The 12,119-nt window shown below is 44.4% G+C and overlaps 2 protein-coding genes across 2 annotated transcripts in view; both read right to left on the bottom strand.

The window, feature by feature from the left end:
* Positions 1-12,119, bottom strand: part of BMERB1 (bMERB domain containing 1) — a 99,134-nt gene that overhangs the window by 35,401 nt on the left and 51,614 nt on the right. The window lies entirely within an intron of this gene.
* Positions 7,528-7,879, bottom strand: LOC103286090 (protein transport protein Sec61 subunit beta-like). Its single transcript, XM_054714772.1, has one exon. The coding sequence runs from the start codon at positions 7,816-7,818 to the stop codon at positions 7,528-7,530; it is 291 nt and encodes a 96-aa protein (XP_054570747.1). The 5' UTR covers positions 7,819-7,879.

The raw sequence follows: 12,119 nt of genomic DNA, 5'->3' as shown, positions 1-12,119 counted from the left end.
TTGCTTTAAAAAGTAAGGATTAAAAAGGAGACTGTTTGTTGTTTTTTAGAGGTTGAAATGGAGTGAATTGAAAGCAATCATTGCTGAATAAATTCCAATTCTGTTTATAAGCTTTCTGAAAGCTTATCATAATTTTATTGGTAAATATACCATCAGGTTCAACTAAAGGATTTTTCAATGGATTTCGAGGACGGATGTGATAATGACAACAGATGGCATCAGAATTCTTAACCACCACAGGAGACCACAAACATGCATTTCATTCTGATTCTGATCACAATTCTAAGCTAATGGAGGGAGAGGCACTTATTGCTGTGCAAGGAGTCAGGCCAACATAGGGCAGCTTTTATACTTTTAGTCTGAAGCCAATTTTCATCAAGGAAAAAAATGTTAAGAAAATAAGATGAGTCATTTGTAAGCAGCTGATGGACACCAGGATTCTTTTACTTCACCCAGAGAAGAGGTTAGGGGATGTCTATGCAATGGGGGTTGGGGAGATTACCCCAACTGTTTTAAAAACTTCCAGTGGCCAGGCCACACCCTAGAACAATTAAATAAGACTCTGGGAGTAAGGTCCAGGCATGAGTGTTTTCTTTTGAAACTCCTCAAGTGATTTCAGTGTGATTGCTTGACTCTAGGAGAGTCAAAATTAAGAACCAGTGGTCTTGGGGGAACTGGCAGTAATGCTGGTGGGTGTTTCTCGGCATCTAGAAGGGTTCAGGAATCTGGAGAAGGCGCTGCGGCATAAATTAATAAAGAGACTAGAAATATAAGTACAAATTTGTAATCCATGGGGGAGCCAGAGGAGCTTAGCTGTAGGAACCAAGTTCTCCGAGTCTCTGGACCCCTAGCTCTTTTATTAACACAAATTGTCCTAAGGCAAGGCAGATATACATATCAAAGGTTAAGGTTTGGTATACAGTAGGCATTGTTAGTTTTGGGGGAACTGCCTTTGGCTGTTCAGGTGTTTGGCCAACAGGAGGCAATAACATGTAGATTAAAATGCCCTCAGCTGTCTGGCAACAGGCAATAATATATGCAAATCTTTAGGTGTGGGGAAATGCCCTTGGCTATTCCAGCAGCAGGTAATATGTATTCAGCCCTGCAGAATCCCCAAGTTCCATCAACCTTTTGATGAAACTTCTTGCATTTATGACATGCTGGAATTAGCTTCCGGCCTGGCAGCCTACTGAAAAATGGACATTTCACTGACTCCAGGTTCTGGCTGCTGTCAGCCAGGGCTCTATCAAGGTGGCAGAGCCATGAGTTGTAGGGACAAGGAATTAGACCTTCCACAATCGTGGGAGGAGCAGAGGAAGCATCAACCAGGTGCCCTGACAAGTCAGGCCACACAGCTAGCCAGGTGGAGCTACAGAGGGGGAGCAGGTGGACGGGTCTATGGGAGGCTGTGCCTAGTCTGCCAAGCGTCTAGAAGATATGGGGTGGCTGTTGGTCATCAGACCTGGTGGTCACGAAGACAAGCCAGATGGGAGCTGGAAGAGAGTGAGGACAAGCTGGAACCTCTGTGGCCCTCTTGGTCTGGTTACCTCCAATCTAACCAGGGGCCCTTAAAGAACAAACACTGTTGCTTCCCTTCTGCCTCCCAGATCACCCACCTTTAACCTGGACCAGACAGGCATAGGGATTCTAGGAAAGAGAGTTCTCAGCATAGCTACGTTTTTGATAGAACATTCCAGCACAAGCTAGAAGGAAGATAAATCTACTCAAGTTCACTTAATGAAAAGATAGTTTAGCAAAGGTGTAGGAAAACGGAAGTAAATGTTATTACCTTAACAGCTGGTACCCAAATTCATCTTGGGGAAGAAATGGTTTTTGCTTAGAATCATACCTTGACAAACACCTGGGGGAGTGTTCCTGAGAGCTCAAGAATGTTTTGGTGCCATGGCTTCCTGGAAGAGGGCGAAACTGCTCTGCATAAGACAGGGAGAGGAATCTGTCTTACTTGGAATGAAGCAACATAACTGACTGACATAAAGGAGAAGAGCAAGAAAGATGGTGAGACGGGGCCTTGTGTGTGGAAAAAGGCAAAGGAAAAAAGGAACTGTCTTGGTACAGAGTTGTAAAAAGGACCTCGTTAGCCATGAATGTCAAATGTGGATTTTAAAATGGTTTGCTGTGAAGAGTTCAATGCGATCCCTTTCTGTGATCCTTAGTTCTATGACTCCTCAAATGACCTGTGGGACTAGCATTGGGCTTTATTTTGTTTTGTTGTTATGGAAACTGGTGAAGCATATGAGTTTCATACCCACATGGAGTGGGGTACAGAACCCAGGAAACCAAGCGTAGGAGCAGAGAAGACCTGAGAATGAACCCAATGGAAATTCACAGACATCTTCGTGGTGGATTTTGGATTTCCCCAGGCTGTGGCAACATGGGCGGGTGGCATTTCTCCAAGGGTCTGAAGAAGATCTTATACTCAGATGCAGTTGTGCTATTTCTTCCCTCCAAAGACAGCTTTCTCTGCTCATCTATAGTGTTTGATTTGCAAATCTCCCATCACCTAACTGGCTCAGTCTCTCTATAACCCAGAAGACAGACTCTGATTGGCCCAGACTGAACCAATCTAGACCAATCAGCTCTGGCCTGGAGGAAGAGCATGAGAGACTTCGGAACCCCTACCTCTAAGGAGGGGCAGTGGGTAGGGAGGTAATGATTGGCACTGGATGGATATACCAGAGCCAGGCCCTGGGGTCAGCTGCTAAAGCTAGAATCCCAGATCTACTAGTTCTTAGCTGGGTAATCTTGGGCAAGTCTCTCAACATCTGGAAAACTCAATTTCCTCATCTGTCAGATGTGGCTCACAATAGTATCTGCCTCATCAGGTTGCTATTAAGTTGAAATCAGGAGATTCATATAAAAATTGAGCAATGGCCCAGTCAGTGTGGCTCAATGGTTGAGCATGGATCCATGAACCAGGAGGTCCCGGTTCGATTCCCCATCAGGGCACATACCCAGATTGCAGGCCCTATCCCCAGTGTGGAGTGTGCTGGAGGCAGCCAATCAACGATTCTCTTTCATCACTGATGTTTCTATCACTTGCTTCCTCTCCCTTCCTCTCTCTGAAATCAGTAAAAACTTTTTTTAATTGAGCATTGTACCTGGCAAATGCAAGTGTTCAAGAAATGTTAGATACTAATGATGATAACCTTAAGAATTGACCATAGTATCTCAGCACCTGCTCTCTTACCTCACCACCCATCTAAGGCTTCCATCAATTACACAGGAGTCATCCAGCTTTTGTCTCCTCTCACCTGGACTTCAATGGGGCAGAGCCCTCATCTGTACTGTTCATTGCTACATTCCCTGGAGCTGGCACATCTATGGTGATTCTACCATAGATGCTTGTTGAATGAATGAATAAATAAATAAATGCTTGAATATTCACAAATATGAAAATTCATTACATCCCAAGATTTCAACTTTTCATAGCTCTATGTAAATATTTGGAAAGGCCTCTCTCATGCTGAGATAGGGATCTGATTCACAGTGGTATCTGTGTATTGGTTCTGGTTCCACATAAAACGAACAAACTCCTTCTTCCACATGACAATCCTTTAGATGTTTCAAGAGAGCTCTCAGGTGCCCCTTGAGCCTTTTCTTCTCCAGTCTTACAACCTTGTCATGGAAGAGATCTTTACGCCACCCTCCAATCTCCTCCCTTCTCCTGTGCCCCCTCTTCAAAAATAAATGACCTACTACCAAAAATCAAGAGCCAGGGCCCAATGTCTGCTCTTATCAATGCATTTGTTGATTTTCAAACTCAATTTCTTCCTGGAGAAAATTAACATTTAATGAGCACTTACATTATGGCAGGAACTGGGCAGGTGCTTAATATACACGATCACTTTTATTCCTCATAATCACCCGTTGATATATTGGATGCATTTCCCATTTGACAGATGAGGCAACTGAGGCTCAGAGAGGTGGAGGTATTTGTCTGAGATTGCACAGCTTGCCTGTACTAGTAAATGTCAGAGCTAGAATTCAAACGTAAGTGTAATCTAATCTGGAGCACATGCAAGTTTCTCTTTTTATCAGAAAGCAACCTTGTCAAAGACCAGGACATCTAGTAATGAAAAAACAGGTGGCCCTTCCTTTGGCAGAACTCAACCAGAAGTGTCTTAGATTGACCCAATCAGATTCAAAACCCCTGAGGATTTTAGGGAACTGAAGACAGAGGACCAAGAGTGGGCCAGAATTCCAGGAGAAAAGGTCTATGTAACCGATCACTCAATGAGGAGCAGCCAACTAAATAAAGTGAAAGATGCAAATCAGGATATTGTCTTAATGAGTGATGGGGGCCAGCATGCTTACGTAGACCCAAAATACTATGGCATCTCTGCTAAATTATTTATATCTTTCCTCTCCTCCCATGTCTCTGAACATCCTGTCCCAGAAATATTAAGAGAGAGCCGGTTCTTATCTGAAAAGAAATGTGGAAATGAGGCCCAGCCGAGCATTATCTGATTCTGGACTAAGCACAGAGCAAAAAGCTGAGCCCTCAATTGAGACCATCAAGTGATATGGACAAGCACTTCTCAACCTCTGCTGCCAGTCAAATCAGCATTGTCCAGAAATAAGCAGTCAAGCCACTGTACATGCATTATTGAGATTCCCTCTCCTCTCCTCTCCTCTCCTCTCCTCTCCTCTCCTCTCCTCTCCTCTCCTCTCCTCTCCTCTCCTCTCCTCTCCTCTCCTCTCCTCTCCTCTCTTCTCCTCTCCTCTCTTCTTCGCTTCTCTTCTTTCTTCCTCCCCACACTTCTACTTTTTCTTTGGGAGATTTCAAAGAATGATGACAACTCACCATTAAGATGAAGCAATGTGTTTTCTCTACACAGTGTGTGCTGCTCAGCCTTGCAGTGGCCATCTCTGTGACTGTGGTCAGTTGAACAACGTCTCTCAAAGTTATCTGTGTCCTAGTCCCTGGAACCTGTGAATATGTTGTTGTATTTATGCAAAAGTGACTTTGCAGCTATGATTAAATTAAGGAACTTTCGGTGGCAGATTATTCTGGATGGGTGCACAACACGATGAATGTTCTTAATACCAATACCACTTAAAACTGGTTCTGATGCTAAATTTTATGTTAGATGTATTTTACCACAACAAAATCATTGGAAAAAATACAGGGATGGGCAAAAGTAGGTTTACAGTTATAAGTACAAGAAACACAGTTTATTGTTGTATTATTCTTTATTAATTTTTGTATTATTTTCCATATGAACAACTGTAAGCCTACTTTTGCCCACCCCTGTATGGGTGTATTTGTGTATGTGTTTAAAACATGTGCATAAAGTACATATATACAGTTAATGAAACAATGAACAGTTATGTTCCCATCATCCTGCTTAAGTAATAACCTGTATATGCCCATTAGAAACCCTGGTATACCCTATTCCCTTGTATTTTTCTCATTCCCCCAGAGGTAAGACCTACTCTGAATTTGTGCTAATGCTTTTTATTTGTAAAGTTAACTATCCCTATATGAATGCCTGCACAATTTGTTAGTTTTACATATTTTGACCTTTAACCAGTCAAGTTGACACAATATTCGCCATCACATAGAGCTAATATGGTGATTTCCCTCCCAGCTCACCATAATCCAGGAGTCTCAGAAGAGATCCTTGGAGCCAAGAGAATGTAATACATTTATGGTGAGACAGAGCTCCCAGAAAGAAGAATTTCCTTTCCTAGAGCTTGTTCTGACTTCAAAAGGCAACTCGTACCAGCAGAGCTTGTCCAGTGGGGGACATGTCTTTCTCCATTTGATCAGCCCAGACCCCCACCTCATCCTTACCTCCCAGTATGTGTAGAAATTAAAGAGGGTTCATAAGAGGCAACTGACCAATGTTTCTCTCTCACATCAATGTTTCTCTCCCTCTCTCTCTCCTTCCCTCTTTAAAATCAATTTAAAAAACATATCCTCCTTGCTCAGTGGTTGAGCTTCGACCCATAAACCAGGAGGTCACAGTTCAATACCCAGTCAGAGCACATGTCCAGATTGTGGGCTCGATCCCCAGGGTGGGGCGTGCAGGAGGCAACCAATCAATGGTTCTCTCTCATCATCAATGTTTCTATCTCCCTCTCCCTTTCCCTTCCTCTCTCTGAAATCAATAAAAAGGTATTTTAAAAAATATACTCTTGGGTGAGGATTAAAAAATAAAAAAATAAATTCAGGAGGGTCCTTCCATTCAGAGGTCTAACCTGGAACATTATCCATCCTCTCTCTACTCTCTAGTCTCTCCATCCCTTCCCTCTTTCCCAGGGCCTCCTCCCTCCCTTTCCTCCCCAACTCCTCAAATATTTTTGTATATTTTGTCCAAGACAAATTTCTTTTTAGATTTTCTACAATTAAAGGCATCCTCCGCCCCCCCCCCACCCGCCCAGTTATGTACAGTGGTTCTGGCAACAATGACCTGTTCTTAGGAGATGCTATTTAAAACCCAGAGTACAACTGGTGTGACACAGAACTCCTGAATGTAGCTGAGATGTGTCAAGTCCCATAAACGCACGTGCTTCATTTTGCCCCTTGCTTGAAGCTTTTCCTAACAGACTTCAGAATGATCAGATCATTAAAGGGAAAAGAAAATAGCAGGCGAATATAATTTTTAAAATAGTAATAAAGTCAGGGCTGCAGGGTAGAATTGGACTTGATGGTTGAGAGCCACTCCCAGCTTCTCAGCAGAAGAGCGGTTTCTCTGGACATGACTAAGCCGCCCTGGTCCCCTACTCTCCCTCAAAGCACAGCTTTAACAGTTAAAAGAGGGAAGGGAATTTTGATTTGCTTACTTCCTAGACTCAGCCACCCACTCTCATGTGCCCTCTTTTTACATCCCTAGCTATGATGCTGTCAGGGAAACAGTATTGTTCCATTATATAGATGGGTACAACTGAGACTGGAACAGGGCAAAAGATTTGCTCCAGGCCACAGAGTTGGTAAGAAGTAAAACTGTTACTCAAAACCAGTTGAGAGACCCTGTAGCATGATGGTTGAGATCATGGACTCTGGATCCAGAATACCTGGGTTATAGCATTGTCTGCCATTTAATGGAACCTGTGTAGCCCTGAGAAAATTACTTGACTTCTCTGTGCCTCAGGTTCCTCACCTATAAAATGAGGTGGGTCATCTGCCTAGATGGTTGTATTGAGTATTAAATGATTCAATGCATGTAAGACACTTAGGGCGATGATCAGCATAGCCAGTATTTGAAAAGCTGCTATTTACAACTCAGGCACTTTCTACTACCCCATCCTAAATCTCTGCCACTTCTAGGGCCTGACCGCTTCACCACACTTGGAACTTTTTTTTAAAAAATGAATTAAAAAGTTTATTAGCCATAGGAAAAAAAAAATTGATCCTTAAAATCAATTCTCGTTAAGTTCCCTGTAAAACAGTAAGCTTACAGAAAATTTCTTTCTCGTGAACAGAAAATCACTATGCTTTTGGTCCAAGATATATTGATTTTTGTTTCTCCTTCTTCAGATGACAGATAGATATAGCCAAATCTATGAACGAGTGTACTTGCCCCAAATGTGCAACATAAATACAGAAGCGATGAACAGAAGACTCATAACCAATACTGTAACAGGGCCAACTTTGAGGCCAGGTGAATCTTCCGTGTAGAACCGCCACATCCCCCCAGTGCCTGCTGAGGTCATGCGGCCTGCGCTCCTTGTTCCACAGCTGACATTTTTCCTCTGCCGGACCGTGCTACCCGCCGCCCGGGCGGCCACTGCTTTACCGGGGAAGCGTCCTGAGGAGCCCACGTTGGTGCCACTGGGGGTCGGGCCAGGCATTCTGGAAACTGGAGGTGGCAGGGGACCGAAGCAGACGGCTGGGAAGCAGCGGAGCCCTCACAGAGCCAGCGGCTGGAGAAACTCTGGAACTTTTTAATAAAATGAATTCACTGGGGTCCCAGCCCAGGCTCTGGAAATATTGGAACTCAAGGGCTGTGCTCCTGAAATCTGTCCTTGGCCTGCCCGTCTCCCCTGCCTGCGGCAGTTCTGACTCTTGCTGATTGAAAGCCACCCCTGCCCAGAGCAAGTGGAGAGACAGCGCACACTCTCCCTTTTATGAAAATCTGGCAAGCGGGTATAAAATGGAGATAACCACCACCCACCGCTGTTCAGAGGCCGAAGATACCTAATTATCGGAAACCCAGATAAACAGCAGGATCAGGGCGTACAGAGGATGCAGAGAGCTGAGGCGGGCAACCGCAGGAGGAGCGATGAAAAGCTAATGGTGTGATTCAGTGCTGGAACTGGGGGGAGAAAATGAGTCTGAGGTTGTTGACAGCCTCCAAAGGACAGGATGGTGAGAGGCACAGAGATGGGGCGGGAGCGGGAGGGACCAGGAGTGGGCGTGGGAGGCAGGGGTGGGGTGGGGGGGAGGGTGTTAAGGATGGAACAAAGCAGGCATGAAGCTTTATCTCCTGGACATTTGGTGCCTACTACAGAGATACTGAGGGGTTTATGGACTCATTCAAATCAAGCTCATAAAATTGCCACACTTCAAGAGGGAGACCTCTAAATGCCACTTAGCAACTTGGAAACCAGAGGACAAGCGAAGGGAAGACAATGAGAGAAGATGCATTGTGTGTGCGGAGTAGGGACATGTACCCATCGCGGTCACGCATAACCCTTCTCTGAACCTGACTTCATGGGCCTTACCCAGGGCAAGCAGGTATGCTGGAGGTGCTCCTGATTCGTCCCCCCATTAGTAAGCACTTTCCGTAGGTTATGTAATGATGTGTAGGAAGGGCTTAGCACAGGCTTGGGCCTGTAGCAAGGGCTCAATAAATGTTGACTATTGCCCTAACTGGTTTGGTTCAGTGGATAGAGCGTCGGCCTGCGGACTGAAGGGTCCCAGGTTCGATTCCGGTCAAGGGCATGTACCTTGGTTGCGGGCACATCCCCAGTAGGGGGTGTGCAAGAGGCAGCTGATGGATGTTTCTCTCTCATCAATGTTTCTAACTCTCTATCCCTCTCCCTTCCTCTCTGTAAAAAATCAATAAAATATATTTTTTTTAAAAAATGTTGACTATTGTGGTCCCTAAGAACCCTTATAGGAAGAGGACACTACAGCAAACTGTAACTTTCCAAGTTGGATCTCATCATTTTAGGCTCCAAACAAATCATGTATCTCCAGAGTAAGGGTACGGAGAAGCCCAAAGTCAGACTCAGGAGAATCCTCTCCATCTCCACTACACCTAATTCAAGACGCTGGAATACAACAAATCCCAGTGTGGGACTGTGGGACTGTGGACACCCAACCAGGAGTTTGCTTTTGCATTCTAGGAGAGGTAGACAACAGAAAAGGGGTCCTTGTATTGGGAATAAAGATAATAAACTAGGGTAAAGGGTTCTGCCTCTGGGACAGACACCTGGGATTCAGATCCCAGTTCCTCAAACAAGCTATTTTACCTCTCTAATCTCAGTTTCCTCATCCATAAAGTAGAAGGAATAGAGCCCACCCCCTCAGGGTTCTTGCGATGATGCAATAAACTAAAATAAGTGAGCAAACGCACATAATGCACGTAGCATGTGTGTGGCATATCAGTGCCCCTGATAAACAGCAGTTCTTAGCACTCTGTCATGTGCCCAAGGTCAAGACCAAAGGCATGGGAGAGCCAGGATGACCACTAAGTCCACTTCTCATTAATTCACCCTAGTTGTCTGGAAATGAGTAAATCCCCCTCTTCTACTTCCCCACAATTCTGGCAAGAGGACACAGAGAACCATCAGAGGCTGTGAGTCCCAGGGGAAAGGGCAAGACAAGAAAAGGGTAACCCATGAAAGAATAATGTTAATCGTTGGGTGTGTTGGGGCAGCAGCCATTAGATCTGTTCTTAAAAGAGCTGACAAAGCAGGAGAGCATGAAAGTGAGAAGACACTCTCAACCATGAAATATGGTCTGACTCACACAGTCTCCACGGGAGCCGATGGATATTAACTTGATTACTTCCGAGCAGGTGTGACAAAGCCCATCTCATCCCTGTCATCACAGCTACAGTCACTGGGACTGATTCAGCCAAGGGCTGTCACATTCCTGTCACTCAGAGCTTCCTCACTTGAGCCAGTAAATGCTATTTTCCCTCTTACTCTAGGCCAAGAGTCGTGTGTGTGTGTGTGTGTGTGTGTGTGTGTGTGTGCGCGCGCGCGTGCACATGCATGCCTGTGTGTAAAGGGAAGTTGTTGGGGTAAGAATGGAGTGTGAAAGAAAAATTGATTGCACACTCAACAAATATTAATTGTTTAATAAGTGCCGGGTACTGTTCAAGATGCTGGGAAGATATACGTGTGGAAGGTGGATAAGATTCCTGCCCTCATGGAGCTTAAGCTCTTTAAGGAACTATCTTGGTAGATATATTCAGAACTCCCTTCCTTCCTTCCTTCCTTCCTTCCTTCCTTCCTTCCTTCCTCCTTCCTTCCTCCCTCCCTCCCTCCCTCCCTCCCTCCCTCCCTCCCTCCCTCCCTCCCTCCTTTCCTCCTTCCACCCCGCATCCCCTCATTTAATAAATACTCTGAAGTCAGACTGCATCCTACCTTGGCTACCTATTAGCTAACGCAATCTTAGGCAAATTTTTACCCTCTAATCCCCTCTTCTCTAAAATGGAAACAAGAATAGGACCCATCTACATGGTAAGACTTACAGCTAATGTGAGGGCCTAGAACTGAGAAATAGCCAGGAAACTGAATTCAAGAATAGCTCATGCACAGCCTGTTAGCCCGGGAGGCCAAGGATGATAGATGAGGCTTTTGCCCAGGTCTGAATAGGCTGTGATCTCTACCCTGGCCATCCTAGAATCCATCATGCACCTCTGAGGTTGATGAGGTGGGTGCACCCCCAGGCAAGGCTACATTCTGTACCAGGCTAGACCTGAGGGGGATGTGGGGGACTGTCATTATCATCCACTGTTGTCTGCAGGCAGCTAGGGAGGCTCCAGGGGCCTGGAAGCTGGCCCCTCCCCTGGAGAAGGTCTGAGCCACGCTCTATATCCTGACTACACTGACATCCTTATGAATCCTTTAGATAATTTGATTAATTCAAGTGTCTACTGTTGACATTTATCCCTAAGTGATTAGACTCATAGGCACGATGGGGAAATTCAGCGAGGTCGTAAGTCACGAGCTTAGGTGCAGTGCTGGCCCAGAGCTAGAGCTTACATGTTAGCTACTGCTGTCTCATTAGGCATGTGCCAGATGCTGGGAATAATGCATGCATGCACGTGTGCATACACACACACGCACATGATGCAGAGGTCAGTGAATGCAAAGAAACAGCCTTTGTTCTTTGCAGCAGCAAAAGCAACCTCTGGCCCCTCTTGAGCACCTGCAGGTTTCTGTACCTTAAAGCAAAATTCATGTTCTCTGTCTTCCTTCCTTTTAAAGCACAGGGAGGGTATTGTGAATGCCAGTGATGTGTATTTTATGTTAGAAACAATCTATAGATAAGAACAGTAGTTTAATTATAGTTGTAGAAATGCATCTCTCTCTCTCTCTCTCTCTCTCTCTCTCTCTCTCTCTATATATATATATATATATATATATATATATATATACACACACACACACACATACATTATACTCTTTGAGAACATAAGAAGTAAAAATTGGAAACAGAAAAATAGAAAACAGATACAAAAGCAAAACCCAGGTACTAATTTCATCATTATTTATAAGAGGGAGTTAGTACATCCTGACTGTTTATATATTAATTAATGAAATAGTAATCATAAAAATATCCACAAGAATTAATAAATAAAACCCAATACTATTAACATAGGTCACTTCTATGGTATGTGGTATATGGTATGTATTATTTATAGACTATGATAATCCCAAACCTTCTTGTTGCCACTGAACTCTCAGTTATTCCACACTTTTTCACAAAAACTTTGAGATCTGGCTTTCCCCTTTAACCCAACTTCATCCATAAGGAGAAGCAGCATGGAGATTTCAGCATCCCCCAGATCCGATACTTGGATTGTCACTGTCTTTTATGTAGGGTGACTGTACCCATTACTTGAATTCAGTAACTGCCGATATCCAGGTGAGCCCCTAATCTCTATTTTTAGTTCAGTGGTTTCCCCTACACG

This window comes from Eptesicus fuscus, chromosome 4 (genome assembly GCF_027574615.1).
Source record: "Eptesicus fuscus isolate TK198812 chromosome 4, DD_ASM_mEF_20220401, whole genome shotgun sequence".
Classification (NCBI taxonomy): Eukaryota; Metazoa; Chordata; class Mammalia; order Chiroptera; family Vespertilionidae; genus Eptesicus; species Eptesicus fuscus.
The sequence above is the reverse complement of the archived record's forward strand: the minus strand, read 5'-3'. Positions and strand labels throughout refer to the sequence as shown.

Coding starts and splice junctions, on each gene's coding strand:
- LOC103286090 (XM_054714772.1), bottom strand. CDS start 7,818: ATGCCTGGCCCGACCCCCAGTGGCACCAACGTGGGCTCCTCAGGACGC.